Raw genomic sequence first — 19,124 nt, 5'->3', positions numbered from 1 at the left:
CTATATTTTTTCCTGCAGCTCTATCTCGGTTAAGCAAGTTCTCAAAATGTTCGGCCCATCTCGCTTTAGCTTTTTCCTTATTGCTAATTGCCACCCCATTCCTATCTTTCACTGGGACAAGTCTGGATTGACTACTACCTCTCAATTTGTTAACGTGCCAGTACAATATTTTACTATTATGCTGTCTAGCTGCATCTTCTAAATCCTCGGCAATTTTATCCATGGCCTCCACTTCACACCTCCTTAGTTCATATTTCAATGCTTTCTCCACTTTCCTTACATTTCTTTTGTTTTCATGCGATTTATCACTCAGATAATTCATGTACAAGTGCTTTTTCCTTTCTATTAAACATAAAGCTTTTTCACTAATATTCTTAGCTGCAGTTCTGGCTTTCTTCCCTAATACACCTTCAGCAGCTTCACAAATTATTTTTCTAAAATTATTCAAACCATCTTCCACATTATCAAATTTTAAACTCTCAAGTTTAGTATTCAACTGTTCCTGGAAAGTTTCCCTCAAATTCTCATCATGGAGTCTACTAACATCATAACTTCCCGGGAGGTACTTACCCTTCCTATATTTCAGCTTTAAATTAACCCTTGACGCTACTAGATGGTGATCTTTACTTTTAACATCAATAACAGCACTCCTATATACCCTACTATCTTGTATTGATCCTGCCAGTCCTCGGTTTACTATAACATAATCAATAAGCTTTGATGTCTTACCATCACGTGAATACCATGTTAACTTATGAGCAATTTTATGACCAAACACAGTATTGGTTATAACTAGATTGTTATACCTACAAAATTGCAAAAGTCTGTATCCATTACTGTTTTCTTTTCCTACACCAAATTTACCTAAGCTGGGATACCATCTATCCTTATTTCTACCAACCTGGGCGTTAAAATATCCCAGCAATAACAAAATATTTATAACAGGGATCGTTTCTATTTTCTCCTGTAAATGTAAGTAAAATTAATATTAGTCACTATTATATACGTCAGTCGTTTCTACAGGGGTGTATAATACTATAACTGAAACCCTGAAATTTTTAGTCATAAAATGAGCTATTAGTATTCTATTATTAATACCTTCCCAGCCTAAGCAAGACTTGGCAGCGTCCTTATTCATCATGAGCCCTACTCCCTGTCTATGTACCCCATCCTTCCTGCCTGAATAAACAATTCTATATCACCCAATTTCATGCTTCCTACCCCTGGGATATGAGTTTCTGAAACTCCTAATAAATCCAGTCCGAATCGTCTGAATTCGTCAGTCAAAATGTCGATACGATAGTCATTTTTTAATGTCGTAACATTCCAAGTTCCAATTTTCATGTTCTTTAAATCATTGAAATTTTTATAAGTAATAGATAATTATTAATAAATAATATTAATAATTATTCATAAGTAATAAATAATTATTACTTATGTAAAATGTTTTTATACCCTTCCAGGCACCAGCAAAGTTGAAACTTTATGTGTCCAATTGCAGACAAAGTTATGTCAATTTATGTGTCCTATAGTAGGGGCAAATCCCTAAATAACATACCTGGACTAAAGTAGTATCATTGTCTTAGGATTAAAAGCTTGTAGTGGTTATGCCTTGCTTCAAGTCATGAAAAGGAAAACTCAATGAATTTTGGTAATTATTTTGTTATTCATATTATTGACTTACAAATAAAGTAAACATACCACTCGATGCCTTTTTTTATGATCTTTCCAAACATAATAATCATTTTGTTGGAAATGAATTCTACCCCCACCCCTATATATACCAATTCAGGTTATATATTTTCACTTTGGGGGGGTGGGGGTAAATTTTATTTCTGATGTAAATTAGAGGTAAGTTTAAACTTTCCCCCACCTCCCTAATGTGCAAATATATACCCTGAATTGGTATGTCTAGGGGTGGGGGATAAAATTCATTTCCGACAAAAATGATTATCACATTTGAAAAGAGCATAAAAAAAGGCACTGAGTGGTATATTTACTTTATTTGTAAGTCAATATTATGAATAACGAAAAATTTACCTGAATTTTAACTGCTGCATAACATTGATCTGCTGCTTAACACTCCTAAATAAAATAACTGTTAATGTTGTAATCACTTAACCTTTCTTCAAACCCCCCAAAAACAACATCAGCTTGGCAGTACCTATATTTTTACACTATTTTTGTACTAATTTCCCAACAAAAGCTTGTTGTGCAGTTGCACTGCAAAACAATGCCAATTAAAAAAGAAAAAAAACTGGCAAAATTCTGTGTATAGCCTAAGCCTGTATCCGCAAATTGTAGGAAGGAAGCAGGAATGTAATTCCTGACAATAGAAGCAATTAAATTTGGAAGGGCAGTTGATTGGCAAATCAAATAGAATGCTTATCTTTCAGTCTTCAAATTAACCAAAAACTCAAAAAATTAGTCAATTGGAAATCACATAATCGGTAAACTTTTTGGGGTAAGAATACATTCTACATGGCCCATATGGTCATTAAATTGACATTAGATTCATTTTGTTAACTTACCAGCTACTCAACCTAGTTTCACAGACATTTTATGTAACATAATACAAGGTATGGAGCCCAGACGTACTCAGTCTCATTGACTAGTCAGATGAAACATTTTGCTTCAATATCTGACAGATTAGACAAACACCAGTGGCAACGGTGTTAATTGATCTATATCAATATTTCTTAGCCCTTGACACTGAGTACATTGAAATAAACAATAAGTCTATCTAAAATGCCATATAAAAACAGACTAGAATAAGGAAATCCTGCAAATAAGTTATAGAATGTTATACTCTTTCATGTGAAACACAGCACTCTCCTATTAAATTCAGAAGTTTCAGTGTTGCCGGAAATTCATTTATTAACGGAAATGACCAAATCGACTGACCATGTATCTTCTATTCAATAAAAAGGCTCTAACGCATGAGCCAAATAGGAAATTAAATTTATATATGAGAAATAAAGGTTTTTCAAATTTAATAATGTCTAAAAATTTCATAGGGAAAACCTTTGGAGTACGTGATGCCTATAGTTTTTAGAATATAGGTTTTTCAGATTTTGTATGGCAAAAAAAATCAAACCGAAAACACGCATTTTTAATTGCTAATCCTGGCCCAAAGGTCGGCCTAACGTAGCACAGGTAAATATATAGCTAATGATATTTCTCAAATGTAGGGGCTTAATTTGCTGTGAGTTAGGGGGTAATTGCCCCTTCCAGGCATTGGTTTGCCCAGACCCCAGTATGCCCCAGCTGAAACTTTGTTTCTTCAAAAATGTTGTCAAAACTAAGATGAGCCTGTATAACTCAAGCATCCATAGAAACCTTTAGGGCACTATATGGCTAATTATTCAGTTTTAACTATCGTTTTCGCTTGATTTGAGAGAATTGTCTCTAATTTTGGGCAAATATTTTGTTGTTCATATTATTATCAGGGATGGGTCTACAGGCTAAAGTATGTCCTGGGAAGATATTTTAAAATACATATCTCCACTCCTTCTCCCTCTAGAGAGTACTGACCTTTGATGACCTTTAAAAATCTATATGTTACAAAAGTGAAACCTTGTTTCACTTTTAAATTAAAAAAAAACAATTTTTTTTTTCAAAATTTAGGAAATGTATTTGCATATCTTTAAAACCTTATAAATTGGGATTGAGAAAATCTGTGAAGCTGAAACAATTTTGTTGTAATTATTCTAAGCAGATGATCTATTTTGCAAGGTTTCACTTTTATGACAGACAGATTTTGAAAGGTCAGGATCCTCTAAAGAGAAGGAGTAGAGGTAGCTGCTTCAAAATACTTTCCGGGGACATACTTTAGCCTATAGACCCTTCCCTGAAAGTTTTCATTTTCCTAACCTAACCCCTTTCCAAGATAGTCAAAAATAGCTAAAGTAGAATTTTACCAACCATACCACTAGATGCCATTTTTTATGCTCTTTCTGAATATAATAATAATTGCTTCTCTTGAAAATTGAATTTTAAGTACAGTACTTTTAGGATCCTTGAAAATAATAATGTTATTCTATGTTTTTTGGATATAAAAATAGGTTATAACATTTGTTTTGAACTTATTATTTCATTATAAATCCATTTTGTAAAAGTCTTATAATTCACAATTATTGATCTGTTAAAACTAAGTTGATTAAAAAAAAAAAGCAAAACAAATATGCCATGTTTTCTTCTTGTTCTGTTAGGCCACTTAAAAACTGCTGTTTCACCTATTTGTTGAAAAATATCGAAGTTGACAGAAGAAACATGGCGGATAGGAAAATGGGGAAATTGTTTTGGATATTTTATCCCACTTAATTTTGATAAATCAATGCTGGTGGACTATATAACTTTAAAAAAATGGATTTATAATCAAATAGTAAGTTTGAAATCCTTGGTTTAAGCTTTTTTCATACCAAAAAACTAGAGTTTGTTGGTCATTTTCAAGGTTCAAAAAGGACTTAAATTTGAATTGGCAAGAGAATCAATTATGTTTGCAAACAGCATAAAAAAGGCTTCAATGGTAGCCTATATTTGCTTTATCCATAAGTCAATAATATGAACAGTGAAATATTTACCCAATTTTGCTCCTCCCCCCAGGGTTTTGACAAAATTACACCACTGCTTAGATAACACAATTCTAACATTGCAATAGACATAGCATATGCAGAAGAGACTAATTGCTGTTAACACATTTTTACTGCAATTATGCTATGCTTTGCCCCCAACCCCCCTAATGTGCAAATATAGCCTATAGCCCAAAATACATATTTCCTATTTTTTTTTTGGTTTCTTGATTTCACCATAGCTGATTCAATTTAGAGTTACACAGGCTAAAACAAGAGTAATGCATGACAAAATGCATTGGAAATATATAATTTTGGCTATATGTTTGCACATTAGGGGGGCTGGGAGAAAAGCAAACTAGAATTGCAGTCAAAATGTGTTAACTACAAATTGTCTGCATATTATGAAGTAAGAATTGTTTTTCTTAACATGTTTTTTTCTCAAATGCCCCAATTATTGGTACTAATCAATTCTCATACAAATGCAAACCTCCCTTTTCTGGTGCACTAAAACTTACCTCAGACTATGTCAATACCTTCAATCACCTCATTTATTATCCAATTTTAGCCTTGCAATTTTAATATTACTGAAAACTGCAGTTATCAGACTTTTAACAGTTTGAAAATATACTGGTTTCATTTTTGGTAAATTATTTTTTCATATTGTCTAGCTAGGAAGAAAGTAAATACATCACTTCATGCCTTTTTTAAACCCTCTAAATATAATGATCCCTTCTTGGGAAAATTCTATTTTGAGCCCTAAAAGGTAACTTGTTGCATTTTCAATAGTTATTAGACTATCATAAGTGTCAAAAGCTAATTAGATATAAAAATTAGCTTCTAAATGAGCTCTTAAAAAACTATTATGTTGCAGTGCTATGGTGGCAGATAGAGAAATGCCCTAAACATATGTAGTGTACTTCCCTAGGAGGCAAGGACAAATGGGGGGACCTTGTTCCTGGGGGTCCATAATAGAAATTGAAGCACCTTTGCCCAGGGGGCTGTAAATACAGATAGAGGAGGAGTGAGGCTGTTCAAATGTACACACAGAAAGACCTACCAGCATATGGACATGTCCTGTGAATTACATATTTTCTCCCAGCAATGGGTTGAATTGAATGGTGATGCAAAACAGCATTATGGGAGGATTTTCTATAGAAGGACAACTGCACCAGGGCATAAGATCCAGATCTATGGACAACAGCCTTTAAAGGGCTGCCTCAACCCTGTTGGGGTACCTTTTAGTCAAATCTATTCCTACTTGAGGAGTGGCACCCGTCAAGGAAATTATAGCCTAGTAAACAACTCAGCTCCCACATGGGATTCTGATTAATGGATAATTATTCTTGGCTTGGTCTGTTTTTGGTCCAAAAACCCTCTTCCTTGCTAATTTATCTGCTTTAGGTTGCTTCCTTATAGTAGCCTAATATTTGTAGGCATGAATATATAATGAGTCTGAGGTAATAGACGGGAAATATTCTATGCTGGATTTTGACTCTTGTTGATAGAAAAGCATGACTAGTACTGAAAACTGCACAATACAATCTTATTAGCAAACAGACTTCTTTTTTCTGTACTGAATATGCAAGGCCGAATCAACAATCATGTCAAAAACAATATTGACATGTGTAAGCTCCTTGTATAAGTGGCCAAAGAGAAGAAAAAGTACTGTGTTTTATTATTTTCATTCCTTATGAAACTCCAGTTGTCAGCAATCCTGTTTTTGCTACACTGGCTACAGAAGTAAATGAGATTTTCCAAAAGTTAGATGAATTTATTGACATCACAACCTGCACTCTTAAATGTGAACTCTTTGAATGCTGAAAAGCTAACAATGCATCAATCTCTGCTACTTACAATTCTCAAAGCATAATCCATTATATTCTGTAACACTAAAAAATTGTCCACAAGATGTTAGGGGTCTTCATAACTATAAACTGTTTTGCATATGCAAAGAAGCTTCAAGTAATATTAGGGAGCCAATGGAATAGCAACTGGAAAATCGTTTTACACTCCAAAGCAGCAGTTAATGAAATAGTTGAGTATGAAAGCTGCTCAGCCATCTACAAATGCTTCTATGAAAAAGCTAGTCTTTGCAGTTGTTGATGAACAAATCCTCAATCCTTAGAATCTTCTGCATTTAGCAACTAATCCCCAAAAGCACACACATAAGCCAGTGTGACATTCTGCACCTTTAAAGTGCAGCTTGAGACTTTTAATGACATTGAATTTTTCCTAAAAGAATTAGTATATATTGGTTATCAATATCTGCCTTTTTAGGAATTTCTCTTGCTTCCCTGTCAATGCTTTAAGTGTCATGAGGTAGGTCACCTAGCATTGATTTGCCAATCAAGTGCTATTGTGGCCTGTGTGGTTCCACCTATCATGCATCTGACCATTCAAATGCTGAACAGTAAAAATGTTCTGTGTGTTATTCAAGGGTGCTGGCCATGCTTGTTACATAGTGAAATGTCTGAATAATTGCTCAGCCTAATCCACTTGGTCAAGTACCAACAGTCAGCCATAATGTATATATGAGGTGCTTAACTCTAAACATTAATTTTGGGTTTGTTAAAAAGTCTTCAGTTCTTGACAAGCTTGTGTCAAAACATGATGTGATCTGCTTGCAACAACATCTTTTAAGTCAGTTAAGCTTTAGTCATTTGGATACCAGGGACAAGTTTACATGCTATGCAACTCCTGCTAAGCCAAATAGTGCTGGTGGTAAACCATCAGAAGGTCTTGTGACTTATGTGAATTTCACTTTATGTTTGGTGCTTCTAGAATCCAGTGATTATGTGCTGTTAGAGTTGATAATGTGTTTTTCTATTATGTTGATTTGTTGACTGATTATAATAATGATACATCTGAGTGCCTTTTTTCTCTTACCTTAATTACCTTAATTTGCACTTCAGAGCAAATTAAGGTCCATACTGGATCTGTTGTGCTCGGGGTCAAATGATGGCTAAAAAAAATTTGTCACTGTGTTAGGGCCCAGTGACACACCATAGAAGAGGTCTGCTGGAGAGATGCAATTTAAGCCCACTCGGTAGCGGTGGCCACGAGGTAGGTATGGCCCGTAAAGACCATTCTCAGTGGTATAGAGCTGACACCACCGCACAACAGCAACTTCGGATTGAGTATGCGAGATGGTTGGGTATGACAAGCAGCATCAGCCTCCTAGCAAGACACTCATTATGATAAAGTTGGCATCAGTCAGTAGTTGAGTGGGACGGACAGTCCCACTCGTGTTTCCATGGCTTGTTATTCCATTCCTTGTCAAGTCTGGACTTGAAGGATGCAGCCGTAGGTGCAGTCGCCGTTTCAGCTTGAAGGCTATTCCAATCGTTGACGACACACTCAGAAAAGAAGTGTTGCCGCGTTCGTGTTTTAACAAAACGTTTTGACAGCTTATGTGAGTGTCCTCTTGTATGGTGCTGACTTGAATGTTTGGTAAACAGGGGGTTATTTGGTTGTGTGTTATACTTGTAGGTCAGCATTATATCATCATGGCGGTGTCTGAAGACGAGTGTTGGCAGCTGCATGCGTTCCAGTCTCTTGTTGTATGGGCGATCTCGTAGGCCGGCTATGCATTTTGTGGCTTGTCTCTGAACTCCTTCGATTAGACTGGTGTCATTCCTATAAGAAGGGGAGGTGAGACACGTACCAAAATCCAAAACGGGTCTAACTATAGCCTTATAGAGCCTTAGAAAGACTGTACGGGAGCGGCTGGTTATTGTGCATTTGAGGAGACCAAGGCTTGAATTTGCTTTTGAAACTGCTTGTTGCCAGTGGCCATGGAACTTCAGTTGTTCATCTATCAGCACTCCTAGATCTCTTTCTTTGGGACTTGTCTTTAGTACTAAGCTAGCCGGTGAATTGGGATCGGACATGCTATACTGGTGACGGAGGTTGTTGCTTCCAAAGTGAAGGACACTGCACTTTGATGTGTTGAATTCAAGTAGCCAGTCTTGTGCCCACATTTGGATTTTATGAAGGTCATGCTGCAGACTTTGTTGGTTTGCAGGCCCAAACAGCTTGGAGTCATCGGCATAGAGAATGATGTTGTTTTCTGTTCCGTTCATCATATCGTTCATGTATATAAGGAATAGGGTAGGGCCCAAGAAAGTACCTTGGGAGACTCCGATTACAACATCACGTGGTTTGGAGAAGACCTTGTCGACATTATTTGTGAAGAGTCAAACCTGCTGACTCCAACCAGTCAGAAAGTCCATGACCCAATCGACCACGTCCGAGTGGGTACCTGCTGCTGAAAGTTTCAATCTGAGACGGTTTTGTGGTACCTTGTCGAAAGCCTTGGCTAGGTCCAGTAAAATCAGGTCCACAGGAGTTCCTTTCTCCAGGTAATCTGTTATGGTGCTGTATGTCTCAAGGAGATTGGTCTCAACTGATTTTCCTGGCAGAAATCCGTGCTGGTTAGGGGAAAGTATATTATTATTACAGAGATGTGTCAAAATATCAGCATTCACAATCCGCTCGAGGGTTTTTGCCACCGCTGAGGTCAGACTGATGGGTCTGTAGTTTTTGGCTTTGGTGCGGTCACCTTTCTTGAATATTGGGGTGACATGGGTCAGCTTCCAGTCTTTGGGTACCTTTTTTGAGTCAAGGGACAGTTGGAATATATTGCATAGTGGTTTTGCAATTTCTTTGGCAAGCTCCTTCAATAGTCTTGGGTGCAAATTATCAGGACCGGCGGACTTATTGACGTCTAGTGCTTCAAGTCGCTTTTGGACGACAGGGGGGGAGAGTAGAATAGGTGGCATTGGGTTAGGGATGTCGTATGGTGGACTATGAGGAAGAGGACCATCTGGTTCACTGGTGAAAACCGATGCAAACTGCCTGTTGAAGAGTTTGGTGATGTCCTTCAAGTTGGTCACTTCCTTGCTATCATCTGTACTGAGTGCTTTAACTGACCGTGTGCTGTGGTCCTTACTTGATACATACTTCCAGAACTTCTTCGGGTTATTCTTACTATCATCAGCTAGCTTGGACTTGTACCGTATGTAAAGTTGTTTAGTTAGGCTTCTTAGTTTGTTTCGAGCTTTTGCAAACTTTTGGTAGTGTTCTTCCTTCCCTCCTTTATTGTACTTTCTCCAGTACCGTCCCCTCCTGTTTCTTTCCTTGCGTATCTCAGGGGTCACGAAAGGCAGTGTTTTGGGCTTTGGCGTGAGTTTTACTGACGTGTGTTTTTTTGAAGTGTAAGTAGCTTGTCCTTTAGGTTAGACCATTGTTGGTCGACGTCCCCTTGAAGTAAAGGTGACCAAACTACACCTTCCAGCTCTTTTCTGATCACCCTGTGGTCTACATAAGTTTTCTTTATGTAATCATTTTTTATCTTACGAAATGACACATTCACTTCTAGGATTATATGATCGCTCTTTCCTAGAGGAGGTAAGTAATTTATGTTCTGAAGCTGGTCTTTATTCCGTAAGAACACTAGGTCAAGTAGAGTTGGTCTCTGGAAAAGTCGGCCTCTAGTAGCTTGTTCGACAATCTGGTAGAGATTAAGGTCGTGAAGGCAGTCTGTGAATAGATTCGTGCTTCTGCTTCTGTTAGTAAGTACAGGTATATACGGATATACATCCTTCCATATGAGGTCAGGGAAGTTGAAATCACCAGCTATAAAAAGGTTCCCTGTGTAATTCATAGTTGCTTTATGCAGCATTGTTGCTATTGTCCGCTCGGTTTCTTGGCAATCAGAGGCAGATGGGTTTCTGTAAATACAGCCTACTCAGGTTATTACTCCACCGCTGTCATCACATAGGTCGAACCATACAGATTCAACAATTTGTGAGTTACCTGGGAGACATAATGATTGTATACTATAACAAGTCTTGAATAGCGCCAACGTACCACGCCTGCATTCTAAAGACTGTAAGTTTGACATGACACCATACCCTGGACTCTTAACATGGGAATCTTTAAGCCTGTTTCTACTGGACTTGGGACAAACATCGGTCAATAGGACCAGATCATAATTTTTGGAATAAATCACGGATTTCAGCTCGTTCAATTTGTTAGGAAGTTGGTCGACATTAGTAATTAGAGCATAAAAATCTGTACTTACTCGTTTTTGGTGTTGCTTACTCCGGTCGTTGGAAAGTTATGGAGACCAGTTTCAGGCATTATTTCTTGTAATTCTGCATATCTAATTGTTGGAAATTTGGACTGTAATCTAACTGCTCCATTTGCCCACTCTTCTCTGGCTGGTGAAATATTTGATAATCATTTGTATATTGTCAGAGAAAACGCTATAGCATTGCCTATAGTAAAGGCCATATGGCTCCAATGTTTTATTATTTATTTAAATGTTTTTGCAGAGGCACTTCGTATGGAAGGGGTCGTCGCATAAACTTCAGAAGGGGCTCATTTGATTAGAAATCAGAGGTTCTAGTGCCCTTTTTAAGAGTCAAAAGTGATTGGAGGGCAACTAGCCCACCTTTATGCCCTTTGTTCCCCAAATGCATGCAATAAAAATTTTGAGATAGCCATTTTGTTTAAAATACTTCAAATATCATGTAAAAAACTCCAGTGTTGAGACCCCCCCCCCCCGTCCAGGGCCCGGGGAAAGGCGTAAGTTATACCCTAAGGGTATATATGGTTCTTATGGAAGGGATGCTTGTAAAAACTTCAGAGAGGGCTCATTTTATTGGGAATTGAAAGTTATAGTTCACTTTTTAAGAGTCAAAAGAGATTGGGGGGCAACTAACCCCTCCCCTCCACACTCTTTTTCCTAAAAAAAATCTTATAAGAACTTTGAGATAGCTGTTCAGAATATTTCTAAGATCAGGTAACAAGAACTCAGATGTCAACACAATCCCCTAGAGCCCAGGGGCAGGTGTTGTAAGTTATGCCCTGGGAGCATATATGGTTTTATGAGAGATGCTCATATAAACTTCAGAGAGGGCTCATTTGATTGGAAATCAAAAGTTCTAGTTCACTTTTTAAAAGGCAAAAGAGATCTGAAGGCAACTAGCCCCCCCCCCCACACCTTTTTTCCCCAAACCCATCCAATAAAAATTTTTAGATAACCATTTTGTTAAATAGTTCAAGAGTGAGGTAAGAAAAACTCCAGTATTGATACAGCCCCCCCCCCCAGGGCCTGGCGGCAGGTGTTTAAAGTTATACCCTGGTGGAATAGATTGTTCTTATGGGAGGAATGCTTGTATAAACTTCATAGAGGGCATATTTGATTTGAAATTGAACGATCTAATTCACTTTTTAAGAGTCAAAAGAGAACAGAGGGCAACTTGCCCCCCCCCCCCCCACGCCCTCTTTCCCCAATCACATCCAATACCAATTTGAGATAGCCATTTTGTTAAAAATAGTTCAAAGGTCAGATAACAAAAACTCCAGTGTTGACCCAAATCCCTAGGTCCTGGGGGCAGGCATTGTAAGTTATGCCCTGGGGCATGTTTGGTTTCTTATGGAAAGGGTGCTTGTATGAACTTCAGAGAGGGCGTATTTGATTGGAAATTAAAAGTTTTAGTTTACTTTTTAAGAGTCAAAAGAGATCAGATGGCAGCTACCCCGTACGCCCTTTTTTTTTCCTAAACCCATCCAATAAAATTTGGAGATAGCTATTTTGTAAAAAATAGTTCAAAGGTCAGATAAGATTCTAACCACAGACAATTTGAGACAATTTGCGGTCTTTTCGTACTACTGTCTTTTCAAAGATATTTGATTATTAAAGCAAGTTGCAAACAATTTGAGACAATTTGCTGTCTTTTCATACTGCTGTCTTTTCAAAGATATTTCATTATTACAGCAAATCCGATTTCTAGCAACGATTTCTACTAAGCTAACAACGATTTCTACTAAAAAAAAAAAATACTAATTTTAAAATTTTCTGGTATTTTTCTAGTTTAAATTAAAACATTAAAATTGAAAACTAAACATCAAAAGGAAATCAAAAAATTAAATCTAGACAAGTCAGAAGTTTGAGGAAATTATCCTTGGCCCATATTCATGCTCACATATTTATCCCTGGTCTATCACACACAGCCTCAATAATTCACTGTGGATTCCGAATAACGCAAAAAGGATTTATTCGGAAAAGTTTTTTTAAAAACAATTAACCCAAATAAAGTTCAAGTCTTCTTTCTTCAGATTAATTAAAAAAACTTTTTCCGCAAAACAAGTTTTTTAAAGAAAAGTAAAGAACTCCATTAAACAAAAAATGAGCAAAATAAAATCAAATAATCTACCAAGCGTGAAACTACCACAAATCAGCATCGATAAATAAATGAAACCCAAAACGCACAGAAATTAAAATAAATAACTGAGTAAACTCAAAACGAGCAGAAATTAACATAAGTTGGGCTGAAAACCCCTATGCCTTCCCAAGGCCAGAACATAATTTGCACTTTACTCTTATAAATATAAATGTTTTTACTTTTATAACTTTAATAAGTCAAATAATATTAACATTTTGATTACTAAATTTCAGTATAAGTATACTAAACTGACAATGCACATTCATTTGTATTTTTTTCAGGAAAGTGCAAATTATGTTCTGGCCTTGGGAGGGCATATGGGTTTTGAGCCCAACTTATGTTAATTTCTGCTCGTTCTGAGTTTGACTTGGTTATTTACTTTAATTTCTGTTCGTTTTGGGTTTCATTTATTTATCGATGCTGATTTGTGGTAGTTTCACGCTTGGTAGATTATTTGATTTTATTTTTACTCATTTTTTGTTTAATGGAGTTCTTTACTTTTCTTTTAAAAACTTGTTTTGTGGAAAAAGTTTTTTATTAATTTCTGTTTCTTTTATATTTACATAATCTTTTCAGAGAAAAAGAAAATAATACTTTAAATCTTTTCGTTTTTTAAAGAATTTATAGTTTGGCCTGCTATTTGGATGTTGGAGAAAAATTTTCAAAAATTTTTAACTACATACACCCTCTTAAAAATCTAGACACAAATAGTAGTGTTTAATTTACTTTCATATCTCCTCTAGTTGACCTGAAAACGAAAACTTGATACCATTTGCAAAAAAAAATCTGTGCCTATTGTTAGAAATCTGTGCATAACTTAAAACCCTTCCCCTGAGGGTTGTGGGGGAGTGTCCTCCTCAAAAACATATTTTCTATCTAGAAATCAACTATGCTGAACAAAATGGCTCTCTCAAAATTTTGATTTGATGTCTTTGGGGGAATGATGGGCTTGGGGGGGGGGGGCTAGTTGCCCTCCAGTCACTTTCGACTATTAAAAAAGGTACTAGCCCTTCGAATTTCCAATCGAATGAACCTGTTTCGAAGTTTCTATGACAACGCCCTCTATAAAAACCTTATATGCCCCCAGGGCATAACTTAAAACCCTTGCCCTGAGGGTTGTGGGAGAGTGTCCTCCTCAAAAAATATTTTCTATGTATAAATAATAAATAGTACATTGTGTCAACATTGTTCTTATATGCCCTCAGGGCATAACTTAAAACCCTTGCCCCGAGGGTTGTGGGGGAGTGTCCTCCTCAAAAACACATTTTCTATCTGGAAATCAACTACGCTGAACAAAATGGCTATCTCAAAATTTTGATTTGATATGTTTGGGGGAATGCTGGGCGTGGAGGGGGGCTAGTTGCCCTACAATCACTTTCGACTTAAAAATGGCACTAGCCACTCCAATTTCAAATCAATTGAGCCCTTTTCGAAGTTTCTACGACAACGCCTTCTATAAAAACCTTATATGACCCAAGGGCATAACTTAAAACCCTTGCCCTGAGGGTTGTGGGGGAGTGTTCTCCTCAAAAACATATTTTCTATTTGGAAAGCAACTACGCAGAACAAAACGGTTGTCTCAAAATTTTTGATTGGATGTGTTTTGGGGAATGATGGGCGTGGGGGGCTTGTTGCCCTCAAATCACTTTCGACTATTAAAAAGGGCACTAGCCCTTTGAATTTCCAATCGAATGAGCCTGTTTTGAAGTTTCTACGACAATTCCTTCTATAAAAACCTTATATGCCCCCAAGGCATAACTTAAAACCCTTGTCCTGAGGGTTTTGGGGGAGAGTCCTCCTCAAAAACATATTTTCTATCTGGAAATCAACTATGCTGAACAAAATGGCTATCTCAAAATTTTGATTGGATATGTTTTGGGGGAATGATGGGCGTGTCTCAAAATTTTGAGTTTGGGGGGGGGGGGCGCTAGGTGCCCTCCAATCACTTTCGACTATTAAAAAGGGCACTAGAACTCACAATTTCCAATTGAATGAGGCCCTTTTGAAGTTTCTACAACGACCAATTCCATATGAAGTGCCCTGCTCTAAAGGAAAAAAAATAAATAATACATTGTGCCAACATCGTTCTTATATGCCCTCAGGGCATAACTTAAAACCCTTGCCCCGAGGGTTGTGTGCGAGTGTCCTCCTCAAAAACATATTTTCTATCTGCAAATCAACTATGCTGAACAAAATGGCTATCTCAAAATTTTGATTGGATATGTTTGGGGAAATGATGGGCTCGGGGGGGCTAGTTGCCCTCCAATGATTTTCGACTATTAAAAAGGGCACTAGCCCTTTGAATTTCCAATCGAATGAACCTTTTTTGAAGTTTCTACGGCAACGCTTTATATAAAAACCTTATATGTCCCCAGGGCATAACTTAAAACCCTTGCCCTGAGGGTTGTGGGGGAATGTCCTCCTCAAAAACATATTTCATATGTATAAATAATACATAATACATTGTGCCAACATCGTTCTTATATGCCCTCAGGGCATAGCTTAAAACCGTTGCCCTGGGATGTTGTGGGGGAGTGTCCTCAAAAACATATTTTCTATTTGGAAATCAACTACGCTGAACAAAATGGCTATCTCAAATTTTTGATTGGATGTGTTTGGGGGAACGATGGGCGTGGGGGGGATAGTTGCCCTCCAATCACTTTTGACTTAAAAATAGCACTAGCCACTCCAATTTAAAATCAATTGAGCCCTTTTCGAAGTTTCTACAACTACGCCTTCTATAAAAACCTTATATGCCCCCAGGGCATAACTTAAAACCCTTACCTTGAGGGTTTTGGGGGAGTGTCCTCCTCAAAACATATTTTCTATCTGGAAATCAACTACGCTGAACAAACTGGCTATCTCAAAATTTGTATTGGATGTGTTTAGGGGAATGATGGGCGGGGGGGGGGGGGCTAGTTGCCCTCCAATAACTTTCGTCTATTAAAAAGGGCACTAGAACTCTCACTTTCCAATCGAATGAGCCCCTTTTGAAGTATCTACGACGACTCCTTTCATATGAAGTGCCCTGTTCTAAAGAAAACAAAATTATACATTGTACCTTGTGCCAACATTGTTCTTGTATGCCATCTATAAAAACCTTATATGGCCCCAGGGCATAACTTACAGCCCTTGCCCTGAGGGGTGTGGGGGGTTTGTCATCCTCTAAGACATAAGCTCCAGAACTTTCAACAGCGTTGAACAAAATGGTTATCTCAAAATTTTGATTATATGTATTTGGGGGAATGAAGGGCGTGGGGGGGGGGTTAGTTGCCCTCCAATCACTTTTGACTATTAAAAAGGAAACTAGCCCTTCGAATTTCCAATCGAATGAGCCTGTTTTGAAGTTTTTACGACAACGCCTTCTATAAAAATCTTATATGCCCCCAGGGCGTAACTTAAAATCCCTGCCCTGAAGGTTGTGGGGGAGTGTCCTCCTCAAAAACATATTCTATCTGGAATCAATTACGCTGAACAAAATGGCTATTTCAAAATTTTGATTGGATGTGTTTGGAGGAATGATGGGTGGGGGGGGATCTAATTGCACTCCAATCACTTTCGACTATTAAAAAGGGCACTAGAACTCTCAATTTCCAATCGAATGAGCCCCTTTTGAAGTTTCTACGACAATCCCTTCCATATGAAGTGCCCTGCTCTAAAGGAAGAAAAAAACATAAGACTTTGTAACAACATTGTTCTTATGTGCCCTCAGGGCGTAACTTAAAACCCTTGCCCTGGGGGTTGTAGGGGACTGTCATCCTCAAAACATATTTTCTATCTGTAAATCGACTATGCTGAACAAAATGGCCATCTCAAACTTTGATTGATGTGTTTAGGGGAATAATGGGTGTGGGGGGGGGGGGGGCTAGTTGCCCTCCAATCACTTTCGACTATTAAAAAGGGCACTAGAACTCACAATTTCCAATCGAATTAGTCACTTTTGAAGTTTCTACGATGACCACTTCCATATGAAGCGCCTAGATCTAAAGGAAAAAAAATAGTACATTGTGCCAACATCATTCTTATATGCCCTCAGGGCTTAACTTAAAACCCTTGCCCCGAGGGTTGTGGGTGAGTGTCCTCCTCAAAAACATATTTTCTATCTGGAAATCAACTACGCTGAAAAAAACGGTTATCTCAAAATTTTGATTGGATATGTTTGGGGAAATGATGGGCGTGCGGGGGGGGGGGCTACTTGCCCTCCAATCACTTTCGACTATTAAAAAGGGTACTAGCTCCAATCGAATGAGCCTTTTTTGAAGTTTTCTACAACAACGCCTTATATAAAAACCTTATATGCCCCCACGGGCATAAATTAAAACCCTTGCCCTGAGGGTTGTGGGGGAGTGTCCTTCTCAAAAACATATTTTCTATCTGGAAATCAACTACGCTAAACAAAATGGCCATCTCAAAATTTTAATTGGATGTGTTTGGGGGAATGATGGGCATGGGGGGCTAGTTGCCCTCCAATTACTTTCGACTATTGAAAAGGGTACTATCCCTTTGAATTTCCAATCAAATGAGACTGTTTTGAAGTTTCTACGACAACACCTTCTATAAAAACCTTATATGCCCCCGGGGCATAACTTAAAACCCTTGCCCTGAGGGTTGTGAGGGAATGTCCTCCTCAAAAACGCATTTTCTATCTGGAAATCAACTACGCTGAACAAAATGGCTATCTCAAAGTTTTAATTGGATGTGTTTGGGGGAATGATGGGCGTGGGGGGGGGGGCTAGTCCTCGAATCACTTTAGACTATTAAAAAGGGTCCTAGGACTCTCGATTTCCAATTGAATGAACCCCTTTTGAAGTCTCTATGGCGACCCCTTTTATATCAAGTGCCCTGCTCTAAAAGAAAAAAATAATAAATGGTACATTGTGCCAACTTTGCTCTCATATGCTCTCAGGACGTAACTTAAAACACTTGCCCCAAGGGTTGTGGGGGGTGTCCTCCTCAAAATGATATTTTCTATCTGGAAATCAACTACGCTGGACAAAATGGCTATCTCAAAATTTTGATTGGATGTGTTTGTGGGAATGATGGGCGTGGGGGGGGGGGCAATTTGCCCTCCAATCACTTTCGACTATTAAAAATGGCACTAGCCACCCCAATTTCCAATCGAATGAGCCCTTTTCGAAGTTTCTACAACAACTCCTTTGATACGAAGTGCCTGTCGAAGAAAGAAGAAGAAGAAAAAAAAAAAACACATTGTGGCCACATCGTTCTTTACTTAGGCAGCGCTAGCGCGCTGCCTATGAAACAAAAGAAACGTTTCCTGTCTTGTTGTCAATTTCAAGAATTATCGAACTACTATGTAAGATCATGTGAAGGTTCTTCAAGCTTTCCCTAATAGATGCATTTTTTGAATCTTGCCCTAGTTTTGTACATTTTTGAGAATTTATATCGATGTGAGTCAAAATTATTGGTCTTTAAGTAGACTCCGGCAACTAATAGGACATAAGGTGCAACGAGGGATTGACTTTTAATTCACTTGGATATAGGCGTTCCACAGCTTCCAGATTAATAATAAGAGATTTTAGGAACATGCCCCTTAACTTAATATCTTTTCGCACGCATTGAATGGTACAGAATGATAGCTTAAGCTGTGGATGTATGACTTTTGTTAAGAGGAAAATGGAGTATGTGTGAATTAAGACCCTTGTGTTGACATTCCCCGTGCCTCCTATTTGTCTGTTACATTTACCTTCTTGGCGTGATAAAAAATTCACAAAAGTTAGATTAATATTTTTATAAGAATAAACAATAAATTAAACAGACATATGTAATAAACTTTTTCTTCCTGACTAAATTTAGTCTTTGATTTTTTAGGCCCTAAAAATAGAGCAATATGCAAGATGTTGGGACGGAGAATTGTATTAAACGAAGGAGTCGGATAAATCTCACTCCTGAACAAGTGAAGGAATTGGAGAAGGTCTTTGAAGAGACTCGCTTTCCAGATGGCGAAACTATAAATGAACTAAGTGTGCAGCTTCATCTAAGTAAAACACGGATCCAAGTAAGCTTAATTTTATATTACTGTTTTTGAGATATATTGTAATTATATCTTTGTGGATGTATTTGGATATATCTATGCCATTTTGTTTATTATCGGATTCATTCAGATGTAATAGCCTCTTGTGGGGCCAGCATTGTCCTTAATTTGTACCAAAATTCCTTGTAGTTATTTTAGTCAACATTTTGAGTCTTGTCGCACATCTTGCCGCACCTTTAGAAGTGCGGCAAGAGACAAGTTTGTTATACAAGTCATATTTTGATTGCCAGTTTTAGGCTTTAAGAGGAGTTTTGTTTGCTCCAT

General features: G+C 37.6%; 2 protein-coding genes across 3 annotated transcripts in view; one reads left to right on the top strand and one right to left on the bottom strand.

The window, feature by feature from the left end:
• The window catches only part of LOC148952931 (BTB/POZ domain-containing protein 8), a 37,227-nt gene extending 34,364 nt beyond the window's left edge, over window positions 1–2,863 (bottom strand). Inside the window, exon 1 of the mRNA XM_089088182.1 lies at window positions 2,810–2,863. The gene's annotated coding sequence lies outside the window, so the exon portion shown is untranslated. The remainder of the gene's footprint in view (window positions 1–2,809) is intronic.
• A 255-nt stretch (window positions 2,864–3,118) lies between these two features.
• LOC148952929 (uncharacterized) overlaps window positions 3,119–19,124 on the top strand; it is a 120,619-nt gene continuing 104,613 nt past the window's right edge. For both annotated transcript variants that reach the window (XM_089088192.1, XM_089088191.1), the window contains exons 1-2: window positions 3,119–3,156; window positions 18,638–18,824. In XM_089088192.1, the coding sequence (XP_088944318.1) occupies window positions 18,657–18,824 (168 nt within the window). In that variant the 5' untranslated portion in view covers window positions 3,119–3,156; window positions 18,638–18,656. The remainder of the gene's footprint in view (window positions 3,157–18,637; window positions 18,825–19,124) is intronic.

The sequence above is a fragment of the Artemia sp. Qi Xiang Cuo genome, chromosome 4 (assembly GCF_049724085.1).
Source record: "Artemia sp. Qi Xiang Cuo chromosome 4, ASM4972408v1, whole genome shotgun sequence".
Lineage (NCBI taxonomy): Eukaryota > Metazoa > Arthropoda > Branchiopoda > Anostraca > Artemiidae > Artemia > Artemia sp. Qi Xiang Cuo.
Note: the sequence above shows the minus strand (reverse complement) of the source record. Positions and strands in the feature narration are given on the sequence as shown.